General features: G+C 49.4%; 2 protein-coding genes across 2 annotated transcripts in view; both read right to left on the bottom strand.

Annotated features, from left to right (window-relative positions):
* CHSY1 (chondroitin sulfate synthase 1) overlaps positions 1-1,646 on the bottom strand; it is a 74,002-nt gene extending 72,356 nt beyond the window's left edge. Inside the window, exon 1 of the mRNA XM_054642078.2 lies at positions 1,280-1,646. Within this exon, the coding sequence (XP_054498053.1) occupies positions 1,280-1,551 (272 nt within the window). The 5' untranslated portion in view covers positions 1,552-1,646. The remainder of the gene's footprint in view (positions 1-1,279) is intronic.
* An 8,038-nt stretch (positions 1,647-9,684) lies between these two features.
* Positions 9,685-15,520, bottom strand: SELENOS (selenoprotein S). The gene is made up of 6 exons (XM_054642218.2): positions 15,373-15,520; positions 15,140-15,274; positions 13,577-13,683; positions 12,653-12,742; positions 12,487-12,562; positions 9,685-10,517 (listed from the first exon to the last, which is right to left on the bottom strand). The coding sequence occupies exons 1-6, from the start codon at positions 15,452-15,454 to the stop codon at positions 10,438-10,440; spliced, it is 570 nt and encodes a 189-aa protein (XP_054498193.2). The 5' UTR covers positions 15,455-15,520; the 3' UTR covers positions 9,685-10,437.

Here is a 15,520-nt window from a genome sequence, read left to right as displayed (position 1 = left end):
CATTTTAGCTCTTGACTCTTTCAGATTTCCCAAGCAGGCTTCCCGTGCAGCCTCCCAGCACTGCCTGCTGGCGCGCTCACCGGAGCAATGAGCATATCCCAGCACATTTCAGCCGAGCACAGAGTTCCACCAAAGCCACAGACACATCTCTCACAGAAGAGATGATTATCCTGATGCTGCCGAGGCTTTGGACAGAATTCCCGTTAGCCCGTGGCACTCACGGCCATGCCCAGCCACACCTGGGGACCACGGTGAGCAGCACACAGTGCAAAGCACCAAGATTGCTCCTGCTCCTAAATTAGGTGCGCTCAGGTAACAAACACACGGCTCCGAGACCCTGGCTCCTGCATTAGCTCAACCAGTCTGAAGCACGGAGCGCTTCACCCAGGCTGGCTCTCCCCATCCGAGCTGCTTCACTGCCCGGTCCATCCTCAGCAGCAGCTGCAGAGAGCCGAGCTGGGTTTTACTCTTTGTTCCCAGATGCCTTTTCTGGGTCCCATTCCCAAGCACAAGCTTTCGGCTTGGCACAGTGGTCTTTATCCAGGGCATTACAGCGGTCCCCAAACTTTATTTCTGTTACCGTCAGGCTGTCAGCTCGCTCCACAAGCAGCAGCCAAGGACCGTACCAGCGTGGCGCAGCTGCGCCCAAGGCAGAGGCACCGAGGGACGCACTTGGATGCCCGTGTCCCCGCCGGTGACCGGCACTCAGCGTCCCCTCGCACCGGCGGGGCTGCCTGACCCTCAGGCAAGGTCACCGGGGCCACCTGCCAGGTGGAACCTGGCTGAGCCAGACCCTGCGGGAGCGGTAACGCGGCTCACGGACCCCTCGCGTCCCTGCCGAGCTGCCCGGGCAGCGGAGCCGCGCTCGGGGCACCGCGGCTGCCGCAGCCCGCCCGGAGAGCGCCCCGGGGCCCGGAGCGAGGAGCGCCGGGGCTGAGCGTGCCCCGAGGCTCGCTCGCACCTGCCCCGGGGAAGGGCGAGCGGTCTCCGGGGCTGGCGGGGGCATCCCGGCTGTAAGGGCATCCCGGGCCGGGCGGTTTTACCCCGGGGGAACCGGCCGGCCGGCCCGAGTCCAGCTGAATGGGAGCGAAGCGAGCCAAGCCCAGCTCGGTTGAATGGGAGCGAACCGAGCCAAGCCCGGCTCAGCTGAACGTGACCGAACCCAGTTGAGACGAGTCGAGCCCACCCGAACCGACCCCGAGCCGATCCCAGACCCCAGCCCAAGGCAGCCCACCGGACCCCCATCCCCGGCGGGCGCCCCCGGCCCCCCGCCGCTCACCGGTGCGCGGCCACGGCGCGGCTCCGCAGGTACTTCTGCGCCGTCATGACCCCCACGAAGAGGAAGCTCTGTGCCGGCGGGCCGGGGCGGCGCGGCGGGGCGGCGGCGGCGGCGGCGGGCGGCGGGCGGCAGCCCTGCGGGCGGGCTCGGTGGGGCCGCGCCGCCGCCGCCAGCTCGGAGGCGCGGGGCAGGACGAGGCGCGATGCGAGCACGAAGCCCAGCACCAGCCCCAGCAGGACGCTGAGCCAGGCGCGGCGGCCGCGGCCCGCCATGCCCGCCCGGCCCGCTGCTCACAGCGCCGCCGCCGCCGCCAGCCGCGCCGAGGCGCCCAGCGCCGCCATGGGGGAAGGGGCAGGGACGGGAAGCGGAGGGAGGGGAGCGGGGGGCCGCCCGCCTCCCCGGCCCTGCCCCTCGGCACAGGCGCCGTGTGCGGCCCCGCCGCGCTGCCCCTGGCCCCGCCCGGCCGTGCCGGAGCCGCCGCCGCCGCGCAGCCCCCGGTGCGGCCCCCGCCCCGCGCGGGGCTCCGGGACACGGCCCCGGGCAGGGGGCTCCGGGAGCCGCGCTGTGACCCGGGGGCGGGAGCACCGCCCTGCAGCGGCACCGCTGGACGTCCCGCCCCATCGCTGGAAGCATTCCAGGCCAGGTTGGACGGGGCTTGGAGCAGCCCGGTCTGTGGGAAGGTGTCCCCGCTGCCCGGGGCACGGAGTGGGATGAGATGAGCGTTAAGGGCCCTTCCAACCCAAACCCGTTCTGTGACAGGGACCGGCACCTTAACCAAGCATTCCACACAGGGGATAGGGAACCTGGCCCAGCATCCCACACTGGGACCTCAGAACTGGCACACCTGAACCTCAGCCCCAGCTATCCAGATCAAGAGGAGCAGAGGCCAAGAGAATGTGGATGCTCAGCTCTGGGGACAGGGACTGAGGCGCTGGACATAACCCCAGGATAGGCGTCCCAGCACCTGCACCAAGCCCCCGTGGCAGAACCCTGGCTCGGGGGCCAGAACTGGGAGCCCAGACTAGGATGGGAAGACACTGGGGACAGACCCAGGACAGGCACCAGGTCGGGTCCCTGCTGCCCAAGGCCCGGCTCTGCCCCATGGCACAGAGTCCAAGGGGATGCAGGCAGTGAGGAGCAGCCTTCCAGCCCTGTTTGCCTGGCACTGGTGCATTTGTGCAGCACAGGCTGTGGTGACAGGGAGCCAAGGCACAGGCGCTCTCTGTTTTTTCCCACCTTGCTAATTAAACCAACCAGAAATAGGTCAGTCTGTTTCCATCCGCAGGCTACAGAGAGTGCTCAACAGATTGAAGACTTTATTGCATGAAGATTTCTTTTTCCTTTGTCCACACTGACTCCCCACGTGCGTTTCATCTACAGAGCACTTCAGCTTCAAATGCTGCAGCCACAAACCCCTCACATTTCACAGGAAAAAAAACTTCCAGTCTCAACAGAAGAAACTTATCAAGTACTACCCACTGACCTCCTGCTTATCATTGTGGTTTCTTCCATTTCCTGCCCACTTCGGCCTTTCCAATTGCCAGTCTTTTCCATTTTAAATTTTATTTATATCATGATGTCATCCATAATGGGCTGGGAAGAAGAAAGTCTTGGTGTAACGGCAGCAACCTCTTGAGCAAGAACCATTGCAAAAGAGGATATCACACCACATTAATACTCTACAGTAATAAGCCAAAGAGAGACATCCATGACAGACTTTTTATGATCACAAGTAACTGTCTCGCTTCTGGGATTGAGCAGGTAATGACACAATCTGCTTATCTAATGAGCTCAATGAAATGTCTTGGAAAAAATGCTTTTGTTTGGGGTTTATTGCTCTTGTGATGGTGCAATCCTCATACCGAGGTCAGCACAGATGAACTCGTGATGTCAGAGCACAAATAACACAAGGAAAGTGCCACCAGGATTTATGGTATTAAACAACAATAAAATTGAATACAAATAGAAACTAGATAAGGAATACAAATAGTGAACAGGAAGGAAGAGCAGGACGTCTCCTTTTGTTTGCCCATGGACAGAACAGGGATGTATTGAAAGGGATGCGTTTGTGTGAAGAGGAAGAGAAGAACTAAATGGTGAAAGAGAGAGAAAGGAAGAGCAGTCCAAACTGGAATACACACAAGGCAAGTAAAGCCAGGAGGGGCAGGAACACCATTGGCAAAGGCCAGCTGGACTGTCCTTTCCACTGTAATTCCTTTCTAATTCCCAGGGTTTGCAATGCTCCACAATTATTTCTCACTACTGGTGCACTGATCCTTTCCATGAAGTCTGGGGGTATCCTCAGCCCGTGCCACTCTGCACACATGGATCTTTTATTGCACTTAAAAAATGTTCTTCATTAAACTCTGCTTCCCTCCTCTCCCCACAAGCCTGATCATCAGGTCCTGAAATACACAATACCAAGGGACATTCAAGCTACAAAAAGAGCAAGCCCACTCCTTTCCAAGAGAGGCACATGTGGCAAGTCCATGAGCAGGAATGAGATTACTCTGCCTGCTCCAAATCAGCTGTAAAAATCTCCTGATTCAAGGGAAAGCCACTGTGGCCTATGAATTACAGGAAAAGGCAGAGCTAGCGTGGTTAAAAGGCAATAAAAAGGAGAAAGGTTGGGGCTGGGGCTGAGGAGCTGTCAGTTGGCTTCTTCCCACAAAGAAAAGAAGTTAGTCATCAGAGCTGAGAACTCTGTGCCACTTCAGCACACATGGAAATGATGAAGCAGAGCAGCACATTCCCCTGATGGATCTCCTCAGCCCAGAGCTCTCCTGGGCATGTTCCCACCTTGCTGCACCTCCAGAGCAATTGTGGTCCTGGAGCTCACCACGTGCAGGGGTGGCCAGAGGATGCTTGGGAAGGGGCAGGAGAAGGAAGGGGAGCTTTCCTGGTGCCAGATTTGACCTGCAGAGCAGGCACAGATTTCACACCCCAGCTCTAAGGCTGAGATGTCCAGCTGTGATGAGGGGGTGCCACCTGGGAATGCTGCAATGCTCACACAACTCCCACAGCACATCCACATGCCTCCCTTTGTGCCATTTATTGTGCCAAACTCACATTTCAAAGTGCTAGGCAGGCACATGCCCCTTTTACTGCTTCTGCCCCTGTTCTTGCATAGAGCAGCTGCTGGAAAAAAAGGGGGAAAAGCAGATTTAGGGAAAACTTGAAAAGCATGGCTTATTTCTTCCCGTGGAATTATAATACTGTTACCTGCCTAGAGTGTATTTTTAATCTGGATGGCAGCAAAAGGTCATACTGCATAATCACATTTAAGTGCCATTCCCTATTAATACAGCTCTTGGTCTCAATAGCTGTCACTATGTATCATGGTTACTATATATTCAAAGACATGATATTTTTCTTTGGTAACACAGTCTACAAGCATACAGCATTTTTATGCAGCATGTTTCCAGTTCCTTGTGGGATGGCTGGAGGAGGTATTCTGAGGGCTCTCCAAAATCTGCAGAGGATGCACATGGTGTGTGCTCATCCCCACGCTCCCATCCCACTCCCTCCAGCAAGATTAGCACCCAGCCCAGCCACTGAGAGCCCACTTGACAGGCCCACATGGTTTAGATTCATAATCAGATTAACAAAACAGTAATCCTATTTTTAAACAATGAAAAAGCCAAGTCCTTGAGCTGCCTCTGTGTACGTGTGTGCATACAGAATAAATGTCATCCTTTCGGAATAAAGAACCTGAATACCAAATGAAAAAAGTTTCTTCCACATAGGAGACTTTGTCCTGTAGAGGAAAGGAATATCTTGCATTATTACCACTTCTTTTTCCCACTGATTTTGATCTCCAGCAAGCCCACTCCAATACTTGCAGGATTTACCTTCTACAAGACACATTCTTTACCACATTTTAAAATAATAGTTACAGAAGTGAACTACTCCCCAAATGCTCCAGAAACTTTAATTATGAATGTTCCAGTACTCAAACTTATACTTTAAAAACTGCCCAGGCACTGGAAAATGAGCATACTTCATATATTCAATGTAACAGACTCACGGTGGAAAAAATCTCACTGGGCAACCAGTAGCATTTGTCTCTGTCACAATGTTTCCAGCACCACCGCATTTTCCCAAATGATGCGGAAACTCCTTCCTCAGCTCCAGCACCCACTTTTTTCTTTCTTTTCTCCCCTCCCCATCCTATTCTGGTGCTGGCAGGCCCAGTCCCAAGCTGTGCTCGGGCAGGTGACTCAGAAGTGCCCGTTCTGCAGGGGCTGTGCCCGTCCTGCTGTGCCCGTTCTGCCGGAGCCGTGCCCGATCTGCTGTGCCCGTTCTGCTGTGCCCATTTGCAGGAGCTGTGCCCGTTCTGCCGGAGCCGTGCCCGATCTGCTGTGCCCGTCCTGCCGTGCCCGTTCTGCTGTGCCCGTCCTGCCGTGCCCGTCCTGCCGTGCCCCTTCTGCCGGAGCCGTGCCCGATCTGCTGTGCCCGTTCTGCAGGAGCTGTGCCCGTCCTGCCGGAGCCGTGCCCGTCCTGCCGGAGCCGTGCCCGTTCTCGCTCCCAGCCCGGCCCGACATTGCCATCGCCCGGCCCGGCCCCGCAGTGCAGCGCGCTCGCCTTCCCGGCCGGGAAATGCGGGAATGCCGTGCAGAAGAACCCCCCTGCTCCCCAGGCAGCTCCTCCGGTGCCTGCTGAGCCTCCAGGTGTCACCCGGCTGGTGACAGGAGCGGCGCTGTCAGGGGTGTGACATGGGGACTGATGCATTTTTAACGTGGTGCTGCCTGACCCGAGTCAAGAACGCACTGGAACAGCCCAGTTTTAAATGTGAGCATCAAGATGTCAGAGCCTAAAAAGCAGAACTCCTAAAGAAGTGGCAATTACATTACCTAAGAAATGGAATTCACAGGCAGTGTTGCCCCTTCCCAGTATGTGACAAAGCTGTTCAATCTGATTGTTTTTGTTTTTTTCAAAGTGCATCTTTTAGGCCAAGCTGACAGTAACTCCCCATTTTAATGCAGAGTACTAGAACTAGATTTAAATGCCAGGTATTTCAGGGTATCCATTTCCCCTCCATTCTCTTTAAATAAAATTTTAAGTTTTAAATTTAAAAATTTTAAGGAAGTTCTTTTCCCTGCCTCCCTCCATGACTGCTCCCACAGATCCAGCTCAGAAGCTCAGCTCAGTAACCACCACACAGAAAGAATCTACAGTAGAGGGAGGAGTGAAATTGTAAATTTACCAATGGAGATGTTGCTCTGTGCTGAAAGTGCTTTTTAGCAGGTGTGCACTTCAAAATAAAATCACAGCAATCAATACATGAGAACAGCACCTGCCTCCCTGCCAGTGCCTTGCCACTGAAACCTTCAACACAAAATTTGTATTTTCCCCACCAAAGCTGAGCTGAGGGCACCTATTCCACTGCAGACATTGGTTTCTCATTAAAAAAAACAACAGAAGGTTTTGAAGTTGCTGGCTCTGGAGCTGGGAGTATGGGCAGGGTGTGTGTCAGGCTGCCTTGGAAGCTCTCACAAAAATCAGCTTCAGCAGTGCAGCTGGGCCAGGACACCACCCAGCCAGCAGCCTGTGCCTTTCCTTTGTGGTTGCAGAGCTGTTCCCAAAGCCAAGCTTTCATTCCACACAGGAGGGAGAGGAAAAAAAAAAACAAAAAAACCCAAAGCTTCAGCCCATCCAAGTCTAGACCAGCTTTTTTTACAGCTGGAAATTGCATAGTTTCAGTGTTCAGCTATAGCATGGACAGAAATACTCTGAGCCCCACTTGTGGCTAAAATGATCCCTGAAAAGGTGCCACTTTTTAGCCTGTATAAGAGCAGAATTCATCCAGAAGGTGGATCTGATGCTGAGATGTGTGCTGATGTGCAGCCAGGCTTGCAAGGACCCAACTGCACAGAAGGGAGCTGCCTGCTCCTTGAGCAGGAGGCAAAAAGAAGAGCATTAGAGGGGTTTAAATGCAGCCAGGAACAACAGGGCTGCTGGTAAAACGTGCAGGAGACTCTCAGGCTGGATGCCATCCCCCTTCACAGAACTCTGGAATGCAAAATCATCTTCTAGGGAGGGGAATAAGACACAACCCCCCCCAAAAAAGGCAATCTAAACACCTGAGCTGAGCATCAGCAGTCTGAGCACAGAGCCACTGCAGAACAGCCCAGCTCCTTGAGTTTTGAGTCTGAATAGTACAGAGCTGCATAAAACAGAGCAGATGAGATTTGTTAGTACTGGCATTTCACACCTGCACTCAGATTTTGCAAGGACAGCAGTTCCTTGCAGATATAGGTGCAATTATAATTTTCATTCACATTGATCTCTGATTGAGGCACAGATAACTCTGGAACACCTGGGAACAGCTCTGCTGACAGATTCCCCCATTGCCCTCACTCCCCCAACTCCCTCTTCTCTTTGTTATTAAAAATTTCCAGCATAAGAAACATATTTTTTAAACACCCAAGTATGCAATATCATTCTTAAAATCTTTCCCTCGTTTCACAATGTTTTTTAAAGGCACAAATAAAGCCAAATAATTTTTATGAGTCTGACATCGTGGGTTGTTTTGTTCAGTTTTAACTCCAGTGCTCAAGAACTCCTGATGAATAGTTAAGAGAACTATGCACAAACCAGATCTCATCTGCAATTTAAAGAAAACAAAAAACTCTGCTCCTCCAGCATATAAATCATCTAAAAGCAACAAAAAATACTTAGCTGCACTTTTCAAGCAAGTAACATCCTCAGAAATTTTTTGTCCCTCTGAACACTTGCTTGATTTTTGGATTTTTTAATACCCAAACCAGATTGTTCTTCAGTGGTTAAATGCCATTATACAGCAGTTAAATAGTTTATTACCCAGCTTCTTCCAGAGAGAGGTATTTCCAGAACATCTGCATGAGTAAAGCAAGAGGCTTCTTGCATAACTGCTCTAGTGGGGGGAAAAAAAAATCTCCTGAAGGCTTTTTAATATGAACTTTCATAATTCAAGTTCTTGGGAATTCATACCAAACCAGGAACAATGGATTCATTAAATAGTTCACTTTCACCTAATGCTTTCTGCATGCTTCACTCCTGAGCTATAAAGCAGCAAGCAACCACCTTTCCATAATGCTTGTGGTCAGGGGAGAGCTTTCCATTTGAAGTCAGAGGAAAAATCCTTCCCTCTTGTGCAGGTTGTGAGCCAAAAGAAGTTTTATGAACTGAGGTTTGTCCTCCCACCCTGTTCAATAGCTTAGAAGTGTCTGACTAAGAAAAATTCAGGAACTTGAGGATTAAAATAAAAAAAAAAAATAAAGGAGAAAAAAGGGTTGAAGCTTCCAGAAATACATACTTCATTTCATTTTCACTTGACATGTCTTATTAAACCTTAGAATTGGGCAAAAAGCCATATCCCTAGTCATAGCCAGAAGCAAGTCTTGAGACACAGAGAAAGATTAGCATATGCTCAGTTAAGACCTGCTTATTTATTTTGCAAATGTTTTTACTGAATTAAATAAACCCATCCCTGACCATTTTATCACACAGGGATTTCTGCTTCTTTAAGACAACAGCCTCCCCCATTTGTTTTTCTGTTGCCTGTTTCCCCAACTCAAGGGAGAAGATGTTCCCTGAGGCATTACATCTCAGTCCTCTTTCCTGAGGAAGACTCTTCAGATCTTGAAAATATCCCTCCCCACCTCTGTTTCTTTTTGCCTTCTGAAGGATTAAAACCTGAAGCTACACACACTGGCCTCTGAATTAATTTCCACAGGAACATGAACAGCCTCACTTCACCTTCCACACATGTGACCAAACACTTGTTGTGTCTAAAACAAAAGGCTCTTGGCCTTTCAATTTCATTACCAACTTTAAAACTCTGTAATAACACAATCCTGCTGCATTTCTAATCAAGAGAAATATCAACATGCACATAAACAGTGTACTCAAAGTTGACACTGGTATCTATTGATAAGCACAAATATTCCAAGAGGAAATACTCAGAAACAAGTGCTCAAAAAGCCCTAAGCTCTAAGGAACCACTGCTCCCTACCCCAATGCCCACACAGCAGCTCAGGAACAGCAACTGGACACAGGGACACTTGTCCTATGCCAACAGGAATTATTTCACTCCTCTCCAGACAACCTGGATTTTGTCTGTTGCATTTTAGAGAGAAAACCAAGGGGATGGGATGCTTGGAAAGTTTGGTTATGATGATCAGTTGTTCTCTGTCCTCAGGGCTGGACATACACCAAAGGATGAACACCCCACAATCCTTGTACCCCTCACCTGCCATTGTGACACTTTCACTGGCCAGAGCCCTCCTCAGCACACACCAGCCTCAGCTTTGGTGCTGCACAAGCTGCAGCAGGGTCACTTCACCTCCCACCTTGCTTTATACACATTTATTGCACTAGAACAAATGCTTGCTATAAAAAAGACGCTGTAGAAAACCACAAGATTGTAAATACTAGATTTATGACGTTTGCAATTATATTTAATAGTGTATTGTTTTTACAAAGCAGTTGAAATAAAAAAAAAAGAAAAAAGAAAAAAAAGGGATAGCAAGAACCCCCTGTCTGCTGTCTATCATCAGTAATCCTCAGTGGTTTGTTTACCATTTATAAGGAAAACATCATTCAAGCTGGCTTGTCACAGAGACTCTTTTGCAGCAACTGACCTTTGGTGCAAATCCGTGGCATTTGTCAGATCACCTGTGCTTTTTCTGAAAGTCCCTCTGCAATTCAAGGTGTCTGCCAATGATAATATCCTTCCTCTCTAAATGACTGTGTTTAGCTGGAAGGTAAATCTGGTAACATGTCTGAGGATGGTAAATATCCTCATCTTACAGAGGTAACGTGAGCATAGATAACTAAATTTGCCAGAAACCCCAGATCTCACAATCCCAGGTGATTCACCTTGGCTGGAGACTACAGTCCCTCTCTACAGAAGAGTGAAAATTTACTGATTATGCTGAAATTGCTTCTCTCCTTGCCCTCTCTAAGAGGATCAGCCATTTTTCTGGTTTAGGATCAGCCAATGTGTTACAATTTGAAAACTGTGTAGATCAAACAAACAAAAACCTGTTTTAAGTTAGCAAGTGCACTAAGGCAGCCCCAGAGGAGTGTGTGTGACAGGCCAGCTGCAGGCAGTGGGACAGGGGGTGGGATCAAGCCTGCTAGTGCCAGGGATGGACACCAGGGATGTTTTAGCCTCATCCACCTGCGGACGGGCCCCGCCGGCCGGGCCTCCAGGAGCACGTCCCTCCTCCTTCTCCAGACAGGGGGTTATAGCCTGGAACACACAGCAGAAACCCGCTCTTAATATCCATCCTCCACAGCCCTTCAACAACACACAAGGAACACCAAAAACTGATCTCATAATATTTACACCTTGCTCATACTTCACACACGCAGCATTTTAGGGAAAACGAAAGCACAGAAAACATCCAGACTTGAGAGGGTTTCTTTCTTTAAAAGCCATTGCTAAACACTTGTGGCTTAATTTGATCAATTTGGATTAAATGCAATTGAAATGAATTACCATTTAATTTTTCTAAGTCTGCACTAAAGCTGCAGTGCTGCTCTGCAGGATAAACAGAGCAGCAACAGCAGCTCTTGGAGTAAACTCTGCAGAGTGTATCTGTTCTGCAAGAGCCCAACAGCCAGGGACTTAAAACAATCCTTTATTCCAGTCCTGCAAGGAATGCTCTGAAGGTCAAATGTAAATCCACTCATTAACACTGCAAAGTAATTTTTTAGAGCATTTGAAAGGGAAGCATAGGCAGTAAGGCAAATATACTTTAGCTGAACATCCTAATGCTGTAACCATGGGAAACTCCATGTCAGGAGAACATCAAAGTTACAACTTGGCAAACATCTTCAATTTGTTCTGCACAAACCTAAGAACCCAAATCCTAGCAGCACTGCTAACCAGGGAGGTTCCAAAGCAACCTGCTCCACTGAAACTCCCAGCATCACCTTCATCTTTGAAATTTGTTTTTCTCATACCAAAGCCAAGTTTTGCTTTCTAGCTTAATTGAGCAGCTGAGCAGCACAGATGGTTCTTTCACTTCATGCTGATCTACCTCAGGAGAAGATCTGAGACCTCTAATTCTGTAATGGGTTACTTAAGCAAGGACTTTGCTGAGGATTAAACTAGGACAGGTAGCAGCTGGAAGGGTGCCCAGACCCAGCTGCCCTGACCCTGCCTCTCAGCACAGCTGACCCCTGCACTCCTCATCCCCCAGGGAGGTAAATATCCCATGACAGAGACACCAAAGATAGCTGACAGCATCAGACACCACATCCTCCTATTAAATTACCTAAGATGAATCAATCTATTTGATTCCTTCAAATGCCAGGAAAAATACTCAAAGCAGAAATCCCAGCACTGCACTGCAACTGAGGTTTAGTATATTTAATCAAGAATCCACAGGTTTCATACATTTAATCAAGTCACTCAGCACTGCACTTTTCAGCCTGATTGAGGCTGTCTGGATGATCCACTCCACCACAGAAAATTGTCACTAAAATACACCCAAATTAACACCTGCAGGTATGGCAAGGGCTCTTGGGCTGAGAGGAGAGGAAGCAGACTGCCTGCATGGCCAGTGAGCCTGGCATGGGCAATGTGAGGCCACAGAAAGCACTTCATCCATCAAGATGGTTCCAGCAGGTGACTGAATTTAACATGAGACCTTCTGGTGCTTTGTGAGAGTTGGCAAGACTTATACATCTACAGGATTTATATATTCAATAGGTCAGCACTGTGGTATATGAAAAATAAGGTCACATTTTACATAATAATTTCTTTCATCATCTGAATCTGCATAATACAAAGTAAAGTACCCTCTTCCTGCATTTAGTCAGTGCTACAGGTGCTTTAAAGGCAGACCATATTGGAATTCATTAACAAGACCAGATACTAAATTACTGAACTTACAGAATAATGGGGGAAGGGTTCCAGAACTACTGTAAGAAACTGTAATTCTGAGTGACAAAAATCTCAGTAAATGATACCAAAGCATATTTACAAAAAAAAATTGACACATTCTTTTCCCAAGGAAAAGCACTCCCAAAACTTCCTGCCAGCTTTTGCACAAAGGACAGAGCAGACCAGCTGATCAGAGATAAAGAGCTTGTTTGTAAGGAATGTTTTGTTTCTTCCTTGAAAAAGACAAAAATTATGTACAGAGTCCATAGATACAGCTGGGTAAATGCCCTGTTCCAAGCTCAGAGTGTCTGAAGGATTCCATACTCACCACCTCCTCTCAAAGGCTTTTTGTTTGGTTTAGATTTCGGGACTGCTGAGGCAGAGGCACCAGATTCTACTTCTTGCTGTTCAGAAAAGCAAAAAGTTACTCAGTAGGAATTTCAGCTCCCTGAATCACAGGAACACAAGCGTGACCTGATTACCAGGGCTGTTACCTGATTCAGTTTCAGGTTTCCTTTGTAGCTCTTTCCCTCTTGCATGCTCTCCCACATCGCGATCTTCTGCCGTCGCCGCTCCTCCTCCAGCTACAGAACAAACCCAGGATACAGTTTTAATCTTAGCTTTAATCTTAAAACTAAGATTTCAGAGCTAACAGAATCCCCAGAAACAGCTACAACAGGCTCATCAAACTGTATTTATCTGATGCAGCATCTCTGAGATTATGGAAGAATTTACTCTTTTTATGCAGCCACATCTCTCCTCAGGATGTACTGACTGAGCCTGCAGCTTCTTCTGGCCACCTGATGCTTTAAAAGATTTTGAAGGTAAAACAGAACCAAGTGGCAAGTTTAAACCCTGAGTCTATGGAAAGTACTAAGTAAAGAATATTGCAGTAATTAAATGCACAACATGGGGTTCTACAGAAGAAAGAAAGGGCTTTTCCTTTGTTTTTAATGCCAACATTACTTGAAGCATCAGCTACCAATGGGGGTCTGAGTGTCTGACTGCAAAAGCAAAACCAGAAGAGGTGAGATGATGATCAGAGTTATTACTGTGCTGATCACACCCATTTTCTGCATTGCCCCACTCAGCAATTTGCTGTTCCTCGTGATCTCAAGCTGTAATTCAGACCCTTGAACTGCACCAATGCTAAGCTACATTTCTAGCACTTATATTTGCCTTTAAGAGCAGAAAACACACAAGTGCCATGGGACAGTTAATTTAAATGGCAGCAAAACTCCTCCAGCCATTCACTGCACCCACAACAAAGCTCCTGCAGGTACAGATTTACCTGTGAAAAAATGAACACCAGGCCCACAGTGACCCTGCCCACAATCACAATTTGCTGCTGTCTTTTACAGCAGCAAAGTGCTTGATGAGAAATTCATGGGTTAAAGGAAGAAATGCACTCTGGTTACCTGTCTTTGCTTTTCTTTGTATTTTTCTGCTTGTGCATTCAATTCCTCTTGCATCCTGAGGCGAGCTGCTGCTAAAGCTTCCTGCCTTCTTACCACCACATCAGGCTCTAGGAAACCAGGAAAGAGTTTGCAAAGCTACTCAAAATAAATCCTAGATGGTCTCCTCAAGGAATTGTAATAAGGAAAGGCTCACATCTCTCCCTGCAGCTGTTTTGCAGAAAATCACAGCTCAAGTTCAGTTTCCAGCTAATCTTTTCTAATAATTTATAATGCTGAATTAAACTTCATCATGTTTTACTGTTTTAAATTAATTATTTCAACAATATTTTAATAAAGACACAAGTGTACATAACCATAAAATCTAAACCTCACACTTCAAGGACACTTCCTTCTATTTCTGAAGGATTTGTTAGATACAAATTAATTCAGAAATATCACTCAGGCTTCACAGGGACCATTTTTACCCAGAGAACTTCTTTTACGCAGAAGGATGAGGCAACCAGCCCACATTCACTCCTACTCCTTCTGGCAAGGGGTCCTGCTGGTGTCAGTGCAGCAGAGGATTTAACAGCCTCCATCAGCAGAGAAATCACTTACAAACATGACACACATCTCAAGAGACACCTGCAGGTCTCAGAAAATCCACACTGAGTCACCACTGCTCTTCATGAGTGACCTGTGAAGGTCAAAAGGAAAATTACACCCCCCAAAAAAGGCAAATGTTGCTCTGTTTTCTTGCAGCAGCTGAAGCATCTCCACATTTGTTTGCCTCATTTTTTGCTATGATCCACTGATGAATATGAAAAAGAAATGTCAGTACTTTCAATAATTTCACTTTACAGGCAGTTTGGGCAATTAAATAGCTATTTAATTATCATCACAAAAGAACAGCAGGAGGTTAAGAGCAAGCAAATAAGATTTTACTGTGGGGCCAATGTGCCCAGGGGATCAGTGCCAAGCACTCATGGATTTGGCAGGTCCAGGAGCACAGCCTGTGCTTTTCAGCAGGATCCTGACTGTGTGAGATTTACAACCTGTGCCACACTCCCAAGGATAACACAGACTGTCACACCCCAAACGTACACAGTCCTGCCACAGCAGGAACTGGGAAAGAGTAACTGGAGTGATGAATATCAACAAAAAGTGAATATTTATAGAAGTATTTTCACCAGGATTTAGATTTGGGCGTTTTGGCTTTGTTTGGTAAGTCTAAAAGTTATTTGGTAGCTGGCCACAGGTGCTGCTGTCCCCCATCCACTCAGCTGCTGCCCACCGAGGAGCAGATACCCATCCCAGAGCGATGTCCCACTCCTTTATTCCCAAACTCGTTGCTTTAGGACACAGCTTCTCCTTCAGAGCCTTTACAAACACGCCCCCGGCCCAGCCTTTCCCGGTGATCTCCTCACCCAGGATCTGCGGGCTCAAAGGTTACCCGAGCACCGCTCTCCATCCAACCCCTCACACCGGCTCCCTCCGGGCTGTCACCACCTCCCACCCGGCACGGATCCGAGCGGCCTCAGCCCCGGGCCGGGCCCGCAGGCACCGACACCGCTCCGCACTCACCCTCCGCCGCCTCCGCCGCTCCGGGCCGGCCGCCCGGCCGCGCCGCCAGCCCGCGGGACACCTTCTGCACGAGCAGGTACACGGCGACGGCGGCCAGCAGCAGGTACCAGCCATAGCCGGACAGCACCGAGCCCACTGCCGGGGGACAGGCCGGGGCTGAGCGCGGCCCGCGGCACGGGGCCCGCCTCGGCCCCGCCGCGCCCCGCGCTCCCCCCCGGCCCGCGGCCCCTCACCCGTGTGCTGCAGCGCCTCCAGCCCGCCCCGGCCCAGCGCCGGCCCGGGCCCCGCCGCGGCCCCGCCGTCCCCGAGATCCATCGCCCCCCGCCGCCGCCTCACGTCCGGGCCCGCCCCGCTCCGCCAATCACCGCCCCGTCCGCCGCC

The sequence above is a fragment of the Agelaius phoeniceus genome, chromosome 13 (genome assembly GCF_051311805.1).
Source record: "Agelaius phoeniceus isolate bAgePho1 chromosome 13, bAgePho1.hap1, whole genome shotgun sequence".
Lineage (NCBI taxonomy): Eukaryota > Metazoa > Chordata > Aves > Passeriformes > Icteridae > Agelaius > Agelaius phoeniceus.
The sequence above is the reverse complement of the archived record's forward strand: the minus strand, read 5'-3'. Positions and strand labels throughout refer to the sequence as shown.